This window comes from Megalobrama amblycephala, linkage group LG6, assembly GCF_018812025.1.
Source record: "Megalobrama amblycephala isolate DHTTF-2021 linkage group LG6, ASM1881202v1, whole genome shotgun sequence".
NCBI classification, from domain to species: domain Eukaryota; kingdom Metazoa; phylum Chordata; class Actinopteri; order Cypriniformes; family Xenocyprididae; genus Megalobrama; species Megalobrama amblycephala.
Window position 1 is genome coordinate 37,083,456 of NC_063049.1, and position 21,989 is coordinate 37,105,444.

The 21,989-nt window shown below is 38.2% G+C and overlaps 1 protein-coding gene across 31 annotated transcripts in view; it reads right to left on the bottom strand.

Annotated features, from left to right (window-relative positions):
* ttn.2 (titin, tandem duplicate 2) overlaps nucleotides 1-21,989 on the bottom strand; it is a 163,720-nt gene that overhangs the window by 126,490 nt on the left and 15,241 nt on the right. For 30 of the 31 annotated variants that reach the window (XM_048194420.1, XM_048194404.1, XM_048194401.1 and 27 more), the window contains 17 exons: nucleotides 21,663-21,944; nucleotides 21,303-21,569; nucleotides 20,901-21,173; nucleotides 20,535-20,798; nucleotides 20,171-20,431; nucleotides 19,830-20,090; nucleotides 19,472-19,735; nucleotides 19,120-19,380; nucleotides 18,761-19,021; nucleotides 18,392-18,652; nucleotides 18,165-18,306; nucleotides 17,909-18,077; nucleotides 17,580-17,811; nucleotides 15,902-16,186; nucleotides 15,686-15,811; nucleotides 15,127-15,315; nucleotides 13,579-13,629 (listed from right to left, as the gene is read on the bottom strand). In XM_048194420.1, the coding sequence (XP_048050377.1) occupies nucleotides 13,579-13,629; nucleotides 15,127-15,315; nucleotides 15,686-15,811; nucleotides 15,902-16,186; nucleotides 17,580-17,811; nucleotides 17,909-18,077; nucleotides 18,165-18,306; nucleotides 18,392-18,652; nucleotides 18,761-19,021; nucleotides 19,120-19,380; nucleotides 19,472-19,735; nucleotides 19,830-20,090; nucleotides 20,171-20,431; nucleotides 20,535-20,798; nucleotides 20,901-21,173; nucleotides 21,303-21,569; nucleotides 21,663-21,944 (3,849 nt within the window). Of the gene's footprint in view, nucleotides 1-559; nucleotides 4,355-13,578; nucleotides 13,630-14,019; nucleotides 14,410-15,126; nucleotides 15,316-15,685; nucleotides 15,812-15,901; nucleotides 16,187-17,579; nucleotides 17,812-17,908; nucleotides 18,078-18,164; nucleotides 18,307-18,391; nucleotides 18,653-18,760; nucleotides 19,022-19,119; nucleotides 19,381-19,471; nucleotides 19,736-19,829; nucleotides 20,091-20,170; nucleotides 20,432-20,534; nucleotides 20,799-20,900; nucleotides 21,174-21,302; nucleotides 21,570-21,662; nucleotides 21,945-21,989 lie in introns of all 31 variants that reach the window. The other variant, XM_048194419.1, reaches the window with a different exon arrangement.

Genomic DNA, 21,989 nt, shown 5'->3' on the forward strand with positions numbered 1-21,989 from the left:
AATACATCCTAACCATCTATATTCCTTATAGATATGGTATTTTCAAAAAGTGCCAATTTCTGTGGTTAGTGTAATGGAGGAGTGGAAAAAGCATTCCAGGAAAACTGTGAAGAGTAATGGTGATCTCGCTATGAGGGAGGAAAACAAACAAATTGAATGAAGAGTGAAAAAGACTTGACATCTATGCATGCATGCAAAAAAGATCAAGAATGAGGTGCTCAACGACTGATGAAACAATGAAAAACAATGGAGTATTTTAAGACCAATTTCCAGAGGTGAATACAACAAAAGGTGGAAAATACTAAAAGAGTGAAGGAGATGAACGTTGGAATGACACTGAAAGATCCAGCGAGTTAAGAGTTGATGTGAAGAAGTGAAGACATGCTAACATTTCAGTGATGTGAAAATGGTGGCAAAATCACAGCATTGTGAAGAGTATCAGAGCGGAAGGCATTACGAAGGTATCTTCACATGTCTGATGAAGCGTGTCTATTTTAGCTATGAATGGCAAGAGTTAGTCATGTGGGATGGGATGGCAAAATAATCCCATAATTCCAACCTCTTAAGAGCACAGTGAGGTGGGAGGATGTTGAGGTCTTGCCAGCATCTCCAACAGCCTCACAGGTATATTCTCCTTGATGATCCTTCATAACCTTGCTGATTACTAGTGTGTAAGTGTCATGGTCTTTGGAGCACTTGAACTCTTTGCCAGACTTAATAGTTTTTCCATTAAAAAGCCAATTCACTTTCTTTACATGTCTAATAGTCAATGAAAATTTTGCCTCTGAATGTTCCTCTATTACAATATCCTCCAAAGAGCTTTTAAAAATTGGGTAACCCTCTCTAACTTCTTCTTTCTCTAATTTCATAAATGCTTCAGTTATATATTCCTCCCTTTCCTCTCTCTGAAAGACGACTTCAGTGGACCGTTCAATTGGAACAGGCCCCAAAACAAGTTCAGTTGTCATACCTGCAGCCCCTACATCCCTCTCATGCCTTTTTACTGTCACAGATCTGGTTTCTTGTTGCTCAACTTGGATAGACTGTTGAATCTCAATTTTTGATTCACTTGCCACACGAATAGCTGACTGTTGCACAAAAGCTTGCTCTTTAGCCGTTACAGACTGAAAAGAGGCTTTGGCTTCAGTTTTCACAGTTGCAGATTGAATATTTAGTGATGTGAAAGGCTCTACATTTTCTGTCATTCTTACCATCTCCACCACAGGTGAAAGCATTTCTTTTGAAGAAGCCTTGGTAACCTGTAATCTTTGGGGCCTGTTGATTTGCATTGTGCCTGGCTGCTCTGAGGTCAGAACCTGTTGCTCTCGATAGACAACAGAGTAGAAAGCAGCTTGAAGTTCACTTCTGAGATCAGCAGTCTGGGGATACTCTCCTTCAAAAGCAATTGTAATTTCAAGTGGGGCACTTGCACTTGTAATAAGGTAAGTGAACATGACATATTTGGGTTCTATTCTTTCTTTTACCTCATGAATTTCTACAGCTCCTAAACTCTCCACTACATCTGCCAGGATCAAAGGCTGGTCAAGAGCAACAGCAGTTGCAAGAGTACTTTTTAACTGGTGCTTAATGTCCAATGAATGTGGTTTTGGGGGTGAAATAACAAAAGTAAGCTCTTTAGGTAGAGTTTGGCTCTCTCTTGCCTCTGACACTAAAATAGTACCCATCTTCTGCTCACTGATAACTGCTGTGGTTGTTTCAGATTTTGTAATATCCTCGGATAGCTCAGCTTTGATTACCCTCTTTTCTTCCATTAATACTGACTGTCTAACTGACTGTCCTTCCTGAATTTGAACAGCAGAGTCTTGTTCGGTGGCCACAAGAGCAATACTACTCTCTGTTGAGATAGCCTTTTCTTCTACATAAATTAATTCAGATGGGATTTTGGGTTCAACTTTGCTTTCAGACACAAATTTCTCAATTGTTCCTATATTCTCTGTGTGTCCCTCCTCTATATCCTGACTCTCTGACACAGATGGCACCTGCACAATATTCCAGTGATCTTCTTTCTGAATTAGGGCACGCTGCTCTTTAACATCACTTACAAAAGGAGTTTCTTTCGGTAACGGCACTGGCTCTGAAAAGACTTGAAGAATACTTTCAGGTTTGGGTTCTTTTCTGATTTCAGACTGCATGCCTGTAACAGACACATCAAGATCTTTACAATAATCTGCGGTATGCTCTCTTTTCTCTTCTGTGCTTGCAGCATGATGACGAGCTTTTTCCTGTCTCTGTACTGCAATCTGTTCATCTGGCTTTTCCATTGAGATTATCCCTTCTTTTGTCAACGTATTTTCTAAATGAATTGACTGAAGATGCAAAGGAGCAGGAGCTTCCTTGCCAGGATGAATGAAAAGTTCTGTTTTTTGTGCTGAAAACTGAGAGGACTCCTCACATGTCACTGTCTGCTGTAAATCCACTGACACTGTATGCTTAAGAATAGGACTTTTTTGAGTATCTGCCTTCTCTTGGATTGGTTTCTCACTGCTGAACCTGCCTTCAGATGGAAGAATATCCTGATCTGTGATGACCTGTAAATGCAGAACTTGTTCTTCTTCTCTCTGGGACTGCACTGAAATGGCACTTTCTAAACCTGGTATCAGACTTGACTGATCAGCTTGGAGCTGATGCTTTTCCTCAGCAACAAGAGCAGATTTAAATACATTGTCTTTGACTAGAGATGCCGTCTCCTCAACTGGTCTGTGAATCGATAACCTCTGTTCTTTTGATAAGGTTTGGGCAGTCTCACTAACTGAAAGGACAGCTGGTTTCGGTGGTTCTTTCTTCACTGATGTCTGAAAAGTAGATTCTTGAGTTGACAGTTCTTTTGAGTGACCTTCTGTGATCTGTTGTTTCTCTGTTGAAACTGCACTGTACAGAATTTTAACTCCCTCTTTAACCTGGTAGCCCTTTTCCTGCTGAGTATGAGGTATAACCTGTGAATGTTCTTTAACAATTGGGAGTTTTGTCTCAACTTGGTGACTTGATAGTGGATACTTGGGCTCAGGAGATGCTTTGATCTGTTCTGTTTCTCTGGTTGATAATGGCTCAGCTTTGACAATCGTCAGTGGAGTTATACTCTCAGTTATGGCAGACATTACTTGTGAGGGGTGCTCTTTTGCAATTTCCAGCTCTGTAACTTCTGGACTTGTGATTCGTTCAAAGTGCTGTTCTGTGAAGCCTTGGCGTTCTTGAACTGCTGAGGTCATAGTAGCCATCTGGAGTTGCTTCAAAGGGGTTGCTACCATTGGTTCTGGCTGGACTGAAGCAGATTTTACTCTCTCCTGCACTTCATAAGATTCCAACACAGCAGCCTGATGAGTCACCTGCTCCTTGTGCACAGTTGCAATGGAAACATCCAAGTCATGCAGAGTATCAACCTGCTCGCTCGCTACCATTTGCCTATCTTCAGTGCCAATGGTGTAAATTACCTGCTGGTCTCCCTGCAAACTAGCACCTGCCTGTCCAGGTAAGCTAACACTGTACAAACGTGATTCAGTGGATTCCTCTTTCATGGACACCTTGTAACTTTTTTGCTCTTGAACTAATTGCTGTTTATGAAATACAGAGACTTTTTTGTGGAATACTATCAACTCAGCACTGCAGCTTGCCTCCCCAAAAGGATTGACAGCCTTGCATGTGTATAGTCCACTGTCTTTCTGTTTGATGTTATTCATGATAAGGAAGCCAGAGCCATCTGGGTTACTTACAACAGAACAGATCTGGCTTGACTTAATCTGAGAACTACCCTTAAACCACTGAACATCAGGGAGGGGAGTACCAGTAACTCTATACTGAAATTTCACCTCGCTGCCCTCCGCACACTGCACAGGTTGAATTTGTATAGTAAAGCATGGTGGTTGCCCTGGTATTTTGAACATTTGTTCCACCCACTTTTCTGCTGCTGATAATTGACTCACTTGTACCTTTAATACTGTTTTGCAGGTGGTTTGGCCAAATCTATTACTGGCGGTACAAGAGTACTCTCCCTCATACTCTTTCTTTACTTGTGTTATTATTAAAGAGTACTCATCTCTCTCCTCTATAAACTTATAAACAGCCGAAGAAGTGACAACTTTTCCATTATAGAACCACTGAACTTTTGGCTTTGGAAAACCAGATACTGTGACAGTAAACCTAACTGACTCTCCAACAGTAACTTCCATGGGTGTAAGCTTAGACTCAAATACAGGTTTCTCCTTTTTTCTTTCCAATGAACTAGAAAAACGTTTTTGCTCTGGCTTGAGTTCAAGTGTTTTTGATTTCTCAGGTAAATGTAGTGATGTGCTGTAGGTTTCTTCCTCTTCTTCGGTCTTCACAGTCAAACTAGAAAATTCTGTATGAAAATAATGGGATTAAAGATTCACCAAAATATTCTCATAAATTACAAGTTTAGATAAAGATGGATGTCAGTCAGTATTAGAAAAGAAGCGGACATAATAATGTCCTTAAGACATTAAAAAAATACAGAATAACAGTAAACAGTTTCATCATAATTTTATTTACTTTTCATGTACATAGAATTACAATAAATGGGCAGAATGCATTAGTGATTCTAATAAAATGATGGCACAGTCATTTAAATTTCTTTATCTCTATCCACACAGGTTTGACTAGCTGACCTACATTTGTATCCCAAAATAAAGACAATTATAGATATGGAAAGGCATAGAAATTAGAACACATAAGCAAATAATAAAATCATCACTGTATAATTTTTAATCTAACCTATTTTTATTTTAACCTTTTTATTTACAACCTATTAAATCTTTAACTCACTTACCACTACTTTTAGAAAAACATGATCGAACTATACAACAAAAATGTTAAATTATTATCCAACTCTATGCAGTCTTATTTATACTGTAAATGATGAACTTGAACTAAGAAAGTCTCTCCAAATGTAATTAAAACTAAGTATTTAAATGGTTTTTCCAATCACGCTGTTAACATTAAAGAAAAATCACAAAGGGGGAAAATAATATTCATGCAATTTGAATTAAAAAAAAAAAAAAAAAAACTGTCAAAATTTGAAATTATTACACTGGACATGCATTATCAAGAAAATTAATTAGATCTTTCAAAACTGTGCTTGAAAATCTCACCTAAACTGTTGGCAGACATAATCAAAGGTACCGTATTTCATTATAAATTATGAGTCAATTCACCACCAAAAGCAAAGTCCAAGTACACCATCCAAAAGAGAGAAGAAGAAAAAAAAAAAAAAGAGGAAAAAAAACGAAAACTGTCCCCCAGAGCGGAACACCAAATGTAAGTTACTGAAGAGAAATTGAGGAGAATTTTAGGTCTTTTCAATAAATTATGGATCAATAATTAAAATATATACCACTGAATAATAATTCTGAATGCAGATTGAACAAAAGTTTCTATACATAATTTCACAATAATTTACAACTGTAACACATAAAAAAAACTGTGTACTACATAAAATCTATTCAAAGTAAACAAAACAACAAATCTGCCTGACATTGTTTCATAAACTACACTTAGTCAAATTAAAACACCTTTAACAATGAAGTTGTTTCAGTGTAACCAGCTTTGTTTTGGATAATACATTTGAATTCACCAGCATCACTCTGAGTTACATTTGTTATTAGCAAATTGAAATGCCCTGATGCTTTCTCCTGGATAATATATCTAGTATTTTTTACCGGAGCACCATCTTTGTACCACTCTGCTGTGGGATTTGGTTTGCCACTCACTAAGCACTGAAGAATCACAGGTGTGCCTACAGCTGCAGTGACATTTTGTAGTGGGATTATACATTTTGGGGGAATTTCAGTGACCTGAAACTCAAAACTACAAGTGCTTGTTGATTTGCCTTTGAATTCTATTTTCTCATCTTTTGAGGGTTCCGCAAAGACATCAAAATTAATACTAACATATTTCTCTCCTTGCTCACTGGTCTCGTTATCGGTAACAGCAACCAGTCTGACAGCTTTCTGAGACTCATCAGATTCCTGTTGGAACTCAAATTCAAGCTCTATCTCTGATGTCTGTTCTCCATCAAATGATGAATTTCCAACCACCAAGTCAAACTTCTGAGGCTGAACTTTTGCACTGCCAAGAGAAACTGCAGTTAGTTCTCTTCCCCTTGTCTTGCCTGAGAATGACTGTGGATTCATAACCATAAGCGACGCCCTGCAAAGTGTTTCACCAACAACATTAATAGCTCTGCATGTATATATGCCACTGTCATGTGTGTTGGCTTTGAGAATCTTCAGAAAATGATTATCACCATCTGAGCTACAGATGTACTTTTTCTTATCCATAGGAATCTTCATATTGCTTTTGTACCATGACACTATTGGCGAGGGAATACCCATTAAAGAACATTCAAACATTACATTTGTGTTTTCAAGAGTTTCAATGTCATAAATAGGGTTTATAAAACGTGGCGGCATTTCTGTAACTTCAAAAGCTATTTTTAAATCATCACTTTCTTGAGTTATGAAATCCACAGTCCCTTCCTCAAATATGCTTGGAAGAACATCAAGGGATATGATCATACTTTTGTTATCAGCTGTATACTCTGGAATGGTAACAATCTTTACCTGTTTTTCAAACTCTTTCACCTCATTCTCATCTAACTCAACCTCCAACAAGATTTCTTGAGGAGAGGGAGACCTTGACGGATCCTCATCCTCTTCAACATCAAACTCAATGACATGCTGGTGGGTAACAGCAGGAGGGGGTAGCATTTGCCTTGCTTCCTGAGATATAACAACAACCAAAGCAACACTTTTTGCCTCACCAACATAATTAAGAGCCTCACAGATATATTCCCCTTGGTCAGCTTTTGTGATATTCCTAATTTCGAGGGCAATGTTGTCACCATCTCTTTCAATACTAGTCCTCTCATCTGCTTCAAGCTCAGTTTTGTTTCTAAACCATTTCACCTCCGGAGTGGGTAGTCCAAATACTTCAGCACAGAACAGTAAGGAATCACCCTCAAAAACTCTTCTTTTTGTAAGTGGCTTAAGGAAAGCTGGAGGGATTCCCTGAACCTTTTCCTGAAGTGTTCCCAAACTTAGTGACCCACGTCCCTCTGGAAGAATCATACCCTCATCGATAGTAAACACAGGGGGAGTTGTTTCAATACCTTCATCATCTGGAGAACTGAGAAACTTAGCCGGGGAATAAAAACCTTCACTAGAGCTAGTTGAGGGTCTCTTATGTTCCACAGGGGAAAACGGATATTCAGGAGGTGTCATGACACCCCCTGGAGTCTCTGAGGGGGTATGGAAAGATTCTGGTGACTTCTGAATTTGAGAAATTTCTGTGGAGGAAGCTGGTGTGTAGAACCGTTCTATTTCTGCCATCTCCTCACTGAATGTGCTACCTACTTCAATAGACATTTCTGACTCTGGTGACAAAGGCCTTCCCCAATCAGTTGGTTGGTTATAGTAGTCATAAACAGCACTAAATGTTACTTCTTCTTCCTCAAGTTTGGGAACACCAACTGCCCCTAGCCTAGCAGATTTTTTTTGTTGTAGCTGCTGTCTCTGTGGTGGGTACTCTGACAAAGGGTAATCTGCTGAGTCAGATTGCAATACTTTTCCAACCTCAATTTTCGGTTTTACACTAAGAAGTTTTGTTATATCTGTTTCCATCCCATCACGTTTTATATCAAATGGACTGACGTTATCCTGTGGCACGTCCTCAATTTCTGCTCTTCGAATACCAATAGTACTCATTTTTATGGGTTCAGTTATTTCAGCAGACTGTGCCTTGGTTTCTAACATGACAGCTTCTTGAGCAGAGTTATCAATTTCACTTTGCCTGATGCATGCTTCCTCTGCTATAATTCTTTGCTTAACTGTGCTATCCGAAACTGTTTTAAAGCTCACAGAACTGTCATTTGGGTTCATTTTATCTGGTAATCTAGGCTGGGGTCTGAATAAAGTAGGCGATTGCTGGACCTCAGTAACATTGGCCAAGGATACAAAATGCTGCGAGTCAAATAACTCTGATTCTATAGAATACATTGTCACTTCTGACTTTTCTTCTAAAGTTTTTTCTTTGTTGTCCAAAACTGCCTCTGTTGGAGCTCTTAAGGGGAATGTCTTAGCTGCACTCAAAATAGGATATTTTATCCTGTCCTCACTGGAGAGAATTGAAGTTATTTGTTCTTTTTCATATTGCTCAGGTTCAAGAGCAAACTCTGGAATATCTTCAACAGGAAAAGAGGACTCATCCTTTGATTGTGCTGTTGGCTCAACAGGCTCATCTACAAAAGATGTTGGGGTTTCAAATGCTTGTTTTAATTTTGATACTTTAACCTCTGCCCCAGACGACAGCAAACCACAGCCTGTTATTGCGGGCATGTCTGAAGCTGGTTTCTTAATGCGCTTAATGAGTTTGGGAGCATCTGGCTGTGGGTAAAGGGATTCATCAGTTTTGCTAATATCCTGAAATTCGGTAGGTTTCACTGAGTCATAATCAAGAACGTCCTCACTAGTAAGAGTAATATCTTGGGATGGTGTGGAAGAACTTAAAGTTTTTGTTCTAACATTGGTGATTTCTAAAGATAAGCCAAGAGATCTTGTTTGGTTATCCACTTCTGTCATGCCAATGGATGAAAATCCAGAGTCCAGAGTTGCAGAATCAAAAGACACATCAGCAACACTTTCAACCAGCCCAAGTTTGTTAGATGCAATGCATCTATATATTCCAGCATCAAGACCTGTGAAATTGTCAATGAAAAGTCTGTAACTTTTGTCTTGTACCTCAAATCTATATTTACTGGTATTAAGATCAATGCAAACATCATCATGGAACCAGGTAGCTTCAGGCGTTGGTTCACCAATTATGATGCACTCAAGCATAGCAGTCTGTCCTTCTGAAGCACTAATGTTATCTAGTTCTCTAACAACTTGGGGAGCCTCGCGACCATCATCAAAAGAAAATGTGAACTTGTGCTTCACTGTTTGAGAGGTGCCATCATCAACCGGAGATTCTGAGGTTCGCTCAACGGGCTTAAATGTGTCTTTAGCTACATCAACCATTTCTAGCACTGGAGTTGGAGCAGTTATTCTGATCTCAACTGGTGAGGAGTGGATAGATGTGGATGAAGTTTGTGGTATGTGGATGACTGGCTGAGGTACCTGCAACATGTATTTGCTGTCTATCTCAGGTTTCATTAGGGACTCAAGTTCTTGCTCTATCATTTCTTCTTCTGTGAATACTGATTCATCTGATACTTTAACTTTTTGAGGAGGGACGATCTCTGTCTTTGACGGAACATCTTCAGCTACTTTAAATATGCAACATGAACTTGCTTTTCCATGTTTGTTTGCAATATTACAAGTAAGCACACCTTGATGGTCAATGGTTGGATAATAAATGGTCAGTGTTGATGAATTTGCTTTGGTACGAACATCAAAATCAGGGTCTCTCATTATAAGATGTCCATCTTTAAGCCATGAAACTGATGGCTGGGGATCTCCCTGGAATTGGCAACTTATTTCAGTCATCTCACCTCTCTTTACCTCAACCTCTGGCTTTAATGCCGTCACAAAGACAGGTGCTCCTGGTTTTACTATACCCATAGACACTTTCCCTGCAATGGGAGCAATGCTAGGGATTTCTTGTTTTGAGAGGGTTTTCTGTTGCTCTATTACATCAGGTTTCTGTCTAGACATTGTCACATCTTTTACATCACCATGGTGCCGTGGAACTACATCCACATAACCCAAATATTGTCTTTCGATACCTCCAGTCACATCTCTACTTATTTTATCAGGCATAAACTCTTCAGGCTTTGTATACAAAATAACTTTTCCTGTTGGTGAAGCTGTGGACATCAACGTTGTCTCAGGTGTTACAACAGAAGACTGCACATGCTCTGCAATGGCCCAATTAGATTCTAATTCAACACTTTCTTCTTGCTCAATTGGAACATCTTGTTGCCATTTTTTAATCCGTTTTGCTAGAGCCTCCTCCTCACTGACAAAATAGTCACTTTCAGTCCTTAACTTCTCACTATCAGCCTCAGAAATAATTTGCTTATGTGTTTTAGGCCTATCGGTTACATAGGACTGAGAAGAAACATCACTAAAGAACCTCTCCTTTGCTGTTCTCTGTGGTGACACCCTTTTCATCTTTTCCAATTCAACATCTTTATATGTGGTGTTACCAAGAGTGCTTTCTAAAGCACTCTCAGTAACACTGCCCCAATTAGGATCAAGTTTAACAGCCTGTTCTTGCTCAGTCAAAACATCTTGTTGCCATTTCATTATACGTTGAGTTAGTGCCTCTTTTTCACTCACATGATCGCTCTCACTTTTTAACTCATTTATTCTTTCTCGCGATAAATGTAACTCACTCTCACCTGAGCATTCACTTGAACGTATTTCTTTAAATGACGATCTTGAAGTCTTTGTAAATGAGGATTCCCTCTGAGCTTTTAAAGTTGCTGCTGCTGATTCTTTCTGAACTTTGCCAAAAGATTCATGAGAATAAGAGCCTTTTTGCTCTGACTTTCGGGGCACAACAGACTCTGCCTGATCAACCTGCACATCTTGTTGCCATTTTTGAATACGCTGAGCTAAGAACTGATCTTCACTCTCTAAGCGATCACCCTCCACGTTTTTCTCAAGGATGTTCTCCATAGACACAGATTTATTTTCTAATTTCTTTACAGGAGCCTTTGTACTTTCAGGTTGCAGACCATCATCAGCAAGAAAGTTTTCTTCCTTTAACTTCACTGCCTTTGCCCTTGAAGACTCTTTGTCTGCTGGCTTCTCATGTGACGGGATAATCTCCTTTGTACTGCTTGCTTGTTTTGAAGCTTCTCCTGTCTCTAACCACTGCAACACAAATGGTTCCTTTGCCTTGACCTGTGCTTCTTCATTCCACTGCACATCCTGTTGCCATTTTCGAATGCGCTGAGCTAAGAACTGATCTTCACTTTCTAAGCACTCACTCTCCAGGTTTTTCTCAAGGATATTCTCCACAGACATAGCTCTCTGTTCTAATTTTTGTACAGGAACTGTTTTACCTTCATCGCCAAAAAATATTTCTTTCATTGGCTTCACTGCCTTGGCTCTTGAAGACTCTTTTTCTTGTGACTCTTCATGTGATGCACTTATCTCCTTTGTACTGCTTGCTTGTTTGGAAGCTTCACCTGCCTCTAACCACTGTAACACAAATGGTTCTTTTGCCTTGGTCTGTGCCTCTTCATCCCACTGACTCAGGCTAGCATCATCTTTGGTATCTAAAATGTCATATTCTATGTCCTTTTCTAACTCCTCTTTAGAGGTGATCCCTTGATCCATCCGTGCATCAGATACATCAACTTGAATGTCTTTTCTTAAAGTATCCTCTAGAGGAAGTTCTCCCTTCATAATTCGTAGTGCCCTAGATCTTGACTGAGGTTCAAAGGAGTGTCTGACTCTTCGTTCTGCTGATTGGGAGCTGAGTCCAGTAATTCTCTCCAGTCTGCTCTGATATTCTGCTAAGCCTCTACCACTTTCAGCTTGCTCACCAGGGCGAACGACATGTTGAATTTCAGGCAAAGTAGATGGCTTTACTCTGAGTCTCTCAACATAATCTGTGTAACAAGGCTCACTTGTAACCGATTCCACCTCAAATTCAGATGAGGACATTGTAGATATTGAAAGTCTCTTTTTCTTTTTGACAGCCTTTTGTAAGAGACTTAGTTTTGCTTTAACCTCTCCATGAAGACTGTCTGTGTCACTAAATTTGTCACTGTACCTATCACTACACCGGTCACTGAATTTATCACTAAACCTATCACTGTATCGGTCACGACCTGTGAATCTGTCACAGTATATATCACTGTATCGATCACTGAACCTCTCGTATCTCTCGTACATCGGAGTTGGAGAGCGTGCACGTTCGGATGCAGTCTCAAATTTGCTGTCTTTGTCTGGTGTTCTTGATGGGGATGAAGTTCTAAAATACATTGTGCGGAACAGAGTGCTTTTTGATCTATGACGCCCCTTTGTTTGCCCTTTGCTTGTTTTATCAAAAGGAGAGCCAACACATCTTAGATCTACTCTAAATTTTCTTTCTTTTGTTGAATCAGCTAATGAATCTGAGCTTGAGTGGGCTTTGTTTGAAGATCTAGAATGGCTAAAATAACACACATCTTGCTCTTCCCTCAATGATACAAGAAGTGATGCTGTGGTTTCAGCAGATCCTTCAGTGTTAATTGCCATGACTTTGTAACTGCCTGAATCTTTTTCCTTAATCCCTTCAATTGTTAAACTGGTTGCGTGCATATGCATTTTACTCACTGTATATATTTTACGATGGTGCTCCTTCTGTATCTGTCTGTTATTATGAAACCACAATATCGTTGGAGGTGGCATTGCAACTAGCTTGCACCTAAAAGATGCAGTGTCACCCTCCACAACAGATTGAAATTTCAGCTTTTTGGTGAAGGAGGGTTTAATGTTTTCAGATGGGGCTACAAGACCTTGATCTAAACTTTCTTCTGGGTCTGAAAATGCACCATGTTGCGGTCCTCCTTTTTCCGTGTGTTCAGCTCCTTCTTTATAAAACAACTCTGGAAAAAAGGGAGAAAAATTTCAACAAAATGCCCAGTTTGCTAAAGAAAATGAAATATATTTCAAATAGTATATTAATAGATATATTAAAGCATGCATCAAGTCACAAAGCCATATAAAACAAATTCACTCACCATATTTGTTCGAATAAACGCAAGACTCGAGTCTTTATTAAAGATTCTGACACGAAAATCACTTGATGTTTTGTTCCTTCTTCTGTGGACAGTTCTTCAAAGCATAAATTTATTTTCAAAGCATTAATACGTATCCAAATAATACTGATCTGGTTCGCAAAAGAGTCTCTTGTATATTTAGCTTGGTGGATATATATCCTAAAATATTCCTTACCTGACTTGCAGAATGATGAATAAACGCCCTTTCTAATCCTTAGAATGACGGAAATCTTTCATACATATAGAGAAACATCACTCTCTATTGATAAAAAAAGAGTGTGGTCATTAAAACAGCTCTAGATTTCTTTGAGAAGGCGTTTATTCGAACTAATATAGTTTACAGGTATAACCATGTTATTTTAAAAAGCAAACAACATTAATCACATACCGCTATCTGCAAGCCAGTCTAAGAAATATTTGCAGGAAGGTGTTCCAGATGCAAGAAACGTAAGAAGCAAATAAAAGATGTGGCTACTTCCATATCTTTTCAAATGTAATTTCCTGTGGTCTGGAACATTTAAAGGACAATCATCCTGCGCCTTTTATTTCTAGAAACAACCAAAGAAGTACCATATCCTTCATGCTTTTCAAGGGGAAGACAGATGCAAAACTTTGCAAAAGTGCTTCACAGCAAGCATTTTACCAATCAAATTGCTTGCTATCCAGAAACACTTGATTTCAACCATACACATATCCAACAGTGACATATGAAAGTTCCCATTAAAGAGGATTTGTTTGCATGCAATACAATATGCTCGGACTTGTTAAATTCAATAGTTTTACAGAGAGACATCATTATTAACAAAATAAATATTGTAAAATGATCCTACCTTTGACCTCTTCATCAATTTTTGCCTCAATCTCCTCACGTACTTTTGTTACTGTAAAAGAGTCACATGAATTGATGAATAACAAACAGTTAACCAAAATACAGTCACCTATAACATGAGTAAGGAAAGATCACCATAGCAATAATCTAATAAGGACAAAAATTTGGTTTATCTGCATGTGAACCAAATGTAAAAATGTTAAAAAGAGGTGAAACATGGGAGTTTGGAAATCATGCATTTGCCAGCTCAACACCCAGAGAGCACAGTATGATACAACTTCTTCAGAAGCATTCATAAGGTTTCTTAAAGTGAAGTTAGTGAACGTGATCGAGAAATTCATTGAGAGGTTCTTGAGGTTGATTGAGAGGCTTAAAAAGAAAATGACGTGAATTAATCGTGATCTGTTAATCAAAAACCATAAACTACTTTGATCTCAATTACCTTCTTCAGTTACAGCAAGGCTGGCTGAGCAAGATGCCTCTCCTGCGATATTGACTGCTTTGCAAGTGTACTGTCCAGCATGCTCAGAGAAAGTATCAACTATGATTAGCGTAGCAGTGTTTGTCATCTCATCAAAATGAAAGACAACATTTTTGGTAGGCTTTATAGACTGTTGGTTATGAAACCAACTTATCTCTGGTTTTGGCATGCCAGACACACGAGCATGAAATCTAGCCACTTCTCCGTGAACCACCACACAGCTCACAATAGGTTGAATAAAAGTGGGCCTTTGGCCAATAGGATCCTTCTGAACAGTCTTAATGCTTGTGAAGAGGCTGGATGTGGCTTCTGACTGAGACTTGGATGTATAGTCCATAATATGTGTTTGTCCTGAAAGGAAGTATTGATATATCCTCAACTAATCACTACAGTGAATACATTGATGTTTCTTTCCCTGTTCCAAATGGCTGGCAAAATTGTTCCGTATCAACAGTAGGGCTGCCAATCACATTTAATTTAGTGTGATGCATCTCATACTTTTTTGTAGTTAATGCATTAATGAATTCAGTTCCTTTTTAAGGAAAGTAAAAAAGGCCTATGTGCAATCATAAATTTCAGCAAATTGTGTGGATAACACTCAGAGTAAATTTATACAACAGTGCATTTTACTCATCTCACTCACAAAAAAATTAACAGATTCTAGACTTCTCAAATTTGCATCAGAATGCACGCGAAATGTAAACACTGAAATGCAAATCAACAAATCAGTAACTATTTCTCATTACGGATATAATCCTACATGTGCAAAAATGCAGTTCTTCGCTAGTTTTTAAATTAATGTTTCTATGAATGATGGAATGCAAATGACTTTATGCAATCAGCTAGTGACGTGTGTTCATGTAGATCACTTTGAACATTTTGATTAGTTTTTAGAAATAATATGTGAGTTTGAGCTTTGACAGCCCTAATTAACAGACAAACTGCTAACAAAAGCATTACTACTACTACTAATAATAATAATAATAATTAAAAACAATATCATTAAAGCCATTATCGGGTTTTTTAATTCGTTTGCAATTTTTTGGCAGGTAAGAAAATTTAGCTCACCGTCCACTTTCAGTACAGCAGAACATGAGACCATTCCTGCAGAGTTACGGGCAACACATGTGTACTCGCCCTCATCCTCAGGATACACTCTGGTGATCTCCAACTGACAGTTTTCATCAAACTGAGACACTCTGAATATATCAGACTGCTTGATCTCCTTGTCTTTGCAATACCAAGTAATTGTCAGATCTAAACAGGAGTAAATCAGAAGAATAAGCATAACATCAAACATCAATTAAGGTACAAATCACTAATTACTTAATCGTAAGTGCCAATATATGCACTCTGCTCCTAGACTTAGTGAGGCACCTTCATTTTAAAGGATCATAAATGTGCTATGCTTTATTAATGATTACAGTATTGTGCCATTCCATTTGCAGAACCTGTAATGAAATAAACTGAAAAGATTTTTATGATGCATAGAGTGTCTGCCAATGTAGAGCATTATAAATCACTCACTTCTGAGACTTAGTTAGGGTACTAGCAAAAAAACAGATGCCTATTTAGACAATAGGCAGCTCACTAGGTTTTGAAACAGACCTATAGTTACTTATCTTACCTTCCCCTGAGACACGGCACTGGAATCTAGCAGATTGTCCTTCATTGGCAGAAGTGTTGCGTATTGGTGTTATGACCACAGGTGGTGACAATGGGGCTCCAGTGTCAGGGGAAACCACTTCTGGAACTGAGAATTAAAAGGCATAGCAAATATAGGTAAATTATGTACCTATAATTCATGCAATTTTTTTTTTTCTTATCATTTGTTTTTCTTTACCTTCCACATTAAGTGACGCAGAACTTGTGGCTACTCCATAGTCATTCTTAGCTTCACAGTTGTACTGAGCTGCATCCTCTGGGAAGACTTCGATAAGCAGCAATGTGTGCTCATTTCCCTCTCTCAGGAACTTACACTTGAACCCAGAAGACAGAGCCTGAGTGTCCTTGTACCAGGACACCTGAGGCTGAGGAATTCCTGTCACCTCCACAGAGAAGCGTGCAGGTTTGCCAGCCTCAACAGACAGAGGCTGCAAGTGCTTGATGATCTGAGGAGGCTCAGGGACTAAACAATGCAATAATGTATAATAATTAATAACAGACATAAAGAGACAAGCAAGAAAATCAAACTGAAAAACATTATATTACATAAAAGACATCAGCATAAAAGCCTCTATAAAAGACGATTCACAAAGAATCACAAAATTACTTCTCCAAGTCATTTTAGCATGGTAGCGATGGCTTTTTAATTGCCATAAAATGGATTTTAAGGTTTTCAATTGCATTTGTCAACAAATAAATAAAATAAAAACGTAATGCCCATTATGATGTAAATTTATTTCTTTACTTAGTTTCTTTTCTTTTCTATTTCTTTACTTTACTTAGTTCTCAAAAGTAATCTAATCTAATCTAATACTAGGGGTGTGACGAGAGCTCTTGCCACGAGCGATGATCAAAATGCGATGAGATTTTTCATGAGTGAAAAGCTGTCTCACATTACCACCATGATGGAGCGTGAGGGTAAAATTAGCATAGAATATGCAACAGCTACATTTATATTACATTACGGTGCCCACCGCAGCACCACCTCCACTGTCGTTTTGCTTTTTTTATAGAAATAAAAACCATTTAATGGTCACTTCAATTGTAAACTATTATAAAAGTCTGCTCTACTTATCCAGCACGAGCTGCAGGAATCACAACAGTCGCACACAGCACAGCAGGAATCACAGTTCACTGATCTCGTGACGAGTGTAAGTGTCTCGTCACACCCCTACTAATTACGTTAGTGAATTATACCCAATACTGCATGTATTTAAAAGTATATCACTCTACTGTATGTGTCTACATAGTACATACACAAGTGAAAAAATATATATATTTGAAAAAACATTTATTTTGTATACAAATACATTTACATATTTATGTGCTAAATAAAATACCCTGAAATTGTACTTTTATCGTGAGCTGAGCGTATCGTTACATCCCTACTAAACTGGTATACTTAATTGGAACAACTTATTTTGTACCTAATGCACTTTAATTGTGCGGAAATAGTGCTGAGGTCCAACTAAAGATATACTTAAGTATATTTGATTGTGTTAAAGTGAAACTATTTCAAGAATTAAGGTATACTTTAAATATCTTGCATTGACAAAATATTATACAAAGATCATACAATCTTTATTAATAGTTATATTAAAAACACTTTTAGGCATAATATTAAGAAATGTGCATTGTGCAATAAAGAAATACTCCAAATAAAGTTTAATTATAATTTTATATCAGTAAATCTTAAGTTATATGTCAATAAATATGTTAATGGATTTGAAGTATACTTAGTATGAAATAAATGTATTTTAAATAAATTTTGGTATAGTTTTTTTGTTTTTTTTGTTTTTTACTAGGGTAGACATTTTGACAGTTTGCACTAAAAAGAATCAAAAGATCAAACTCACTGTTGACATGTAGGGTTACAACACTCCTGTTCTTTCCAGCAATGAATGTATATTCTCCAGCATCACTTCTGTAGGTTTCCGTGATTGTCAAGCGATGCATTTTTCTAATAATGACATAGTTGAAGCGCTGATCTACAGAAAACTGGATCTCGACTCCATTTCTTAGCCAGCGACCCTCAATGTCATCCTCATTGACTTCGAATTCAAATGTAGCTCGTTGTTTCTCAAGCACCTGGATTAAAATGGCAATTAAAAGGTGAATTAATGTATTATTGATTTACTGAACTCTGTCAGTATTTAAATAATATTTATGACAGCTTGGTACTTACAGTGATTTCTTTCTCGGCAGGTTCACTGATGCGCACATCCTTGCCCTCAACTGTGAGGTTAGCCTTCGATACACTTGATCCGGCAACCACAGAGTACTCTCCGGCATCAGACATGCGCACAGTTTGGATCATAAGACGATGCATGTGTCTCTCTGTGGAAACTTTGTACCTAAACGGTGAAGATGATATCTCCTTCAGGACATGAACTTAATAAAGACAGATATCAAAGAGCAAAAGTGTGAATGAATGTGGATACCTTTCAGATATTTCAAGCTCCTGACCATCTTTCATCCATGTTACTTGGACATTGGGCTCAGAGAGTTCGCATTCAAAAATGGCCTTCTTCTTCTCAGTAACTTTAATGTCCTTTATGTGCTTGGTGAACTCGATGACACGAGCTTAAATTGATCATGACAAAATAACTTGATCAGAATTAACCAAAATCAAGTAATAAGAAAAACATAATAATGAAGCAAATATTACCTTCAACAAACAGCTTTGCTGCTGTTTCAGCAGATCCTGCCACAAATTTGTACTCTCCAACATCCCCAAAGTGTACATTTCGGATAGTGAGGGAGTGAGAGAACTGTTTGGTGCGAGTTTGGCATCTATCACTAGATCGGATTTCTACTCCATTCTTTAGCCATTTGTAGGTGATGCCTTCATAGTTGACAGTCACCTCAAATGTGATTGTGTCCTTCTCTTGTGCATTTAGGTCTTTGAGCATAGATGTGATAAGGACAGCTGAAGGAGAGGGAATAAACATTTGACTGAATTCTAAATTTTGTTGCCATTGTAAGTACATGTCTGGAAGGCAATTAAGAAAAAAAAATGACATCAAAAATAACTTACGGCTAACTGTCAGGGTGGCAGAGACTTTATCATTTCCACATACAAATGTGTATTCTGCAGAATCATCTCTGCTGGTATTCATGATCTTCAACTGATGCAATTTTCCCTGCACCACAATCCTGAACTTCTCACTCATCTCAATCTCAACTCCATTTTTCAGCCAGGTGGATGGAACATTGAAATGTGAAACTTCACACTCAAACGTGGCCACATGGGTCTCTGGAATTTCAATATTCTTCAGGGGCTTTGTGACTCTTAGAGCTGAAACAGTCATTGTATGGAGTTAGCAGTGTGTATAAGACATTAGACAAGTTTAGGTTGGTGGCTTAAAATCTATAAATCTTTAAATTTATACTTACATTCAACATGTAAATATGCGCTGCATTGTAAATGTCCAACTACAGCCGTGTACTCTCCATCATTGCTTTCTTCAACATTTTGAATGACCAACTTATGTGCTTTCCTTTCGGACATTATCTGAATATTGGCACTAGGTTTCAGTTCTTGGTTTTTGAACATCCATTTAACAGGAATGTTATCGTGGGATAAACTCAGCTCAAAAGAGGCAGTTCCATTCACTAGGGAAGTCACATCTTTTGGCTTTTTCACAATCTTAATAGCTGCAAGATAATTAAATCACATATTAGTTGTTGTTTATTGTTTTGTTTTTTTAAGTGCAAACTCTTTGATTTTGCCAAATAATAAACTTACTTTCAACATTCAGTCTGGCATTAGCAGAGAGTTTTCCAAGTTTGAATCCATAGACTGATTCATCTTGGGAGTTGCAGTTCTTGATCTTTAAGGTGTGAACCAGTCCATCTACTATCATCTCATATTTGTCACTGGGGACAATTTCTATTCCATTCTTGATCCACTGGGATCCTTTCACATCTAAATGGGTGAGTTCAAGACTAAAGACTGCCTCTTGGGTTTCTGTGACTGTTTGGTTTTTCAGTGTCTTTTTGATCTTCACAGCTGTGAAAGACATGTTTGTAATCAGTTACACATTAAGGAAAATATGATCAGTATGAAAAAGGAATTCAGCCTTCAAACATGCTAGTAAAAGTACCTTCAACCCTAAGGTTGGCAGATGTCTTGGAGTTTGCTACTTGGTAGGTGTACTCTCCAATATCTTGTGGTCTTGTGATAACAAAGACAAGTCGGCGGACAGCACCTACATCCTCACTCCTGACATTGTCACTAAAGTTAACAGAGTGGCCATCCTTAAGCCACTTGCCTTCAGAGGTGGGGTTGGCAACCTCACACTCCAGAACAGCAGTTTGGGATTCAGCTACAGTTACATCATGGAGTGGTCTGTTTATAGCACCACCTAGTGTAAGAAAAAGATAACAATGATGCAATATCTGTGCATCAACTTAACACAAATTTAACAAATGGCAAAAATCATACCTGACACAGTTAGTTTTGCACTGGATGTCTTTTCGCCTGCTGCAAATGCATACTGGCCCTCTTCATCCTTCATGGCATTGATGATGGTCAGGCTATAGCGCTTCCCTTTGGACTCAATTTTGTGTTTGGGACCAGCCTTGAGAGGCTGATTCTTGAAGGTCCAATAAGCATCTATACCAGTGTGGGACAATTCTACTTCAAAGGTGACATTCTGAGTTTCAGTGCACACACAGTCCTCCATGTGCTTGATGATGCTGACCTCTGTATGACAAATATGTTTGTTAATAATAATAAACCAATGAAATTTACCTTTAAGCAAACCAAAATGAAGATGTTATATAAGTTCTTTTACAGAAATACTCACTCTCAATTGTCAGTTTACAAGTTGTTTCCACTCTGCCAACAACCATCTTATAGTGTCCTTCATCAGAAGCAAAGGATCTGTTCAAGACCAGTCTCTGTTTGGTCCCTTTGGCAACCATCTGGATTCTCTCACTAGCTACAACAAGCTTGTCATTTTGGTACCATTTCACTGAAGTGACATCAGAGGCAGAGATTTTAGCTTCTAGCACTGCCTTCGTACCCTCAATAGAATGGACATCCTTTAGAGGAGATATGATTTCAATTGCTGTGAAGAGGGGAAAAAAGAAAAGTTACATTTCTGCATTCTCTTTATGTATTTTAGCTTTCAAACTCTATGCATCGAGAATAAAAAAAAAAAAAAACATACTTTGGACAGTCAGTTTTCCAGTTGTAGAAATGCCTTGAATAGGAACAACAAATGAGTAGATTCCTGCATCATCCCTGTTGACATTTTCAACAAGAAGTTTGTGGACTTGTTTGTCAATGACGATGTGAATTCTGTCAGAGGAAGAGATGGGCTGGCCATTTTTCATCCAAGAACCCTCCACATTTTCCTGAGAGAATCGCACCTCCAACTGGGCAATATCACCCTCACAGACTGTCAAGTCGGAGAGGCCTTGCATCAGAGTTACAGGGCGCACTGATACAAGACAAAAAATATGATTATTTGCATTTCATCTATAATGGAGTCAATATTTTGTTTGAAAATATTGCAATAGTACATTTTTTATTTATATTAATATATAAATTATATTCAAATTCTACTTACATTTCATTTTCAGTGTGGCACTTGTCTTCAGATCACCGGCTTTAAAAGTATATTTGCCTTGGTCTTCCTTCCTGACATCTTTTACAGACAAGGTGTGTCGGCCACGACGAGAGGATACAACATATTTTAAGCTTGGCTTAATTTCTTTGTTCTCAAAGTACCAGGTGCCTTCTGCATCTTCACGTGACAGTTCGCACTCAAACTCTCCAGAGTATGTTTCAGGCACTTCAACGCTCTCTAATTGTTTAATCATTTCCAGTGGTGCACCTGTATAACAAATCAGATGGCACATTTGACCAAAAATTCAAAGATGACTGTGAAAATGTGAAATAAAATAGCAACAAATAAGTGTAAGCTAACCTTCAACATGAAGTCTGGCAGTGGTTCTTATGTGGTCTTCATCAGCTATAGCACAAGTGTACTCTGCATCATCTTGCATGTTGATTGTCAGCACAGATAGGAAGTGCACTTTTCTGTCTGAGTGCATCCTGTATTTGTCTCCAGAAAAAATTTCAGCATTGTTCTTCATCCATTTGACCTTGACAAATGGCTCATTTGTCTCACATTCAAATGTTGTCATTGTGTCTTTCTCTTTAGCAAAGGCATCCTCCAGTGTCTGGGTAAAAGATACAACTTGCTTGGCTGCAAAAACACACAAAGAATTTATTAGATAAAGTAATTTTGGTA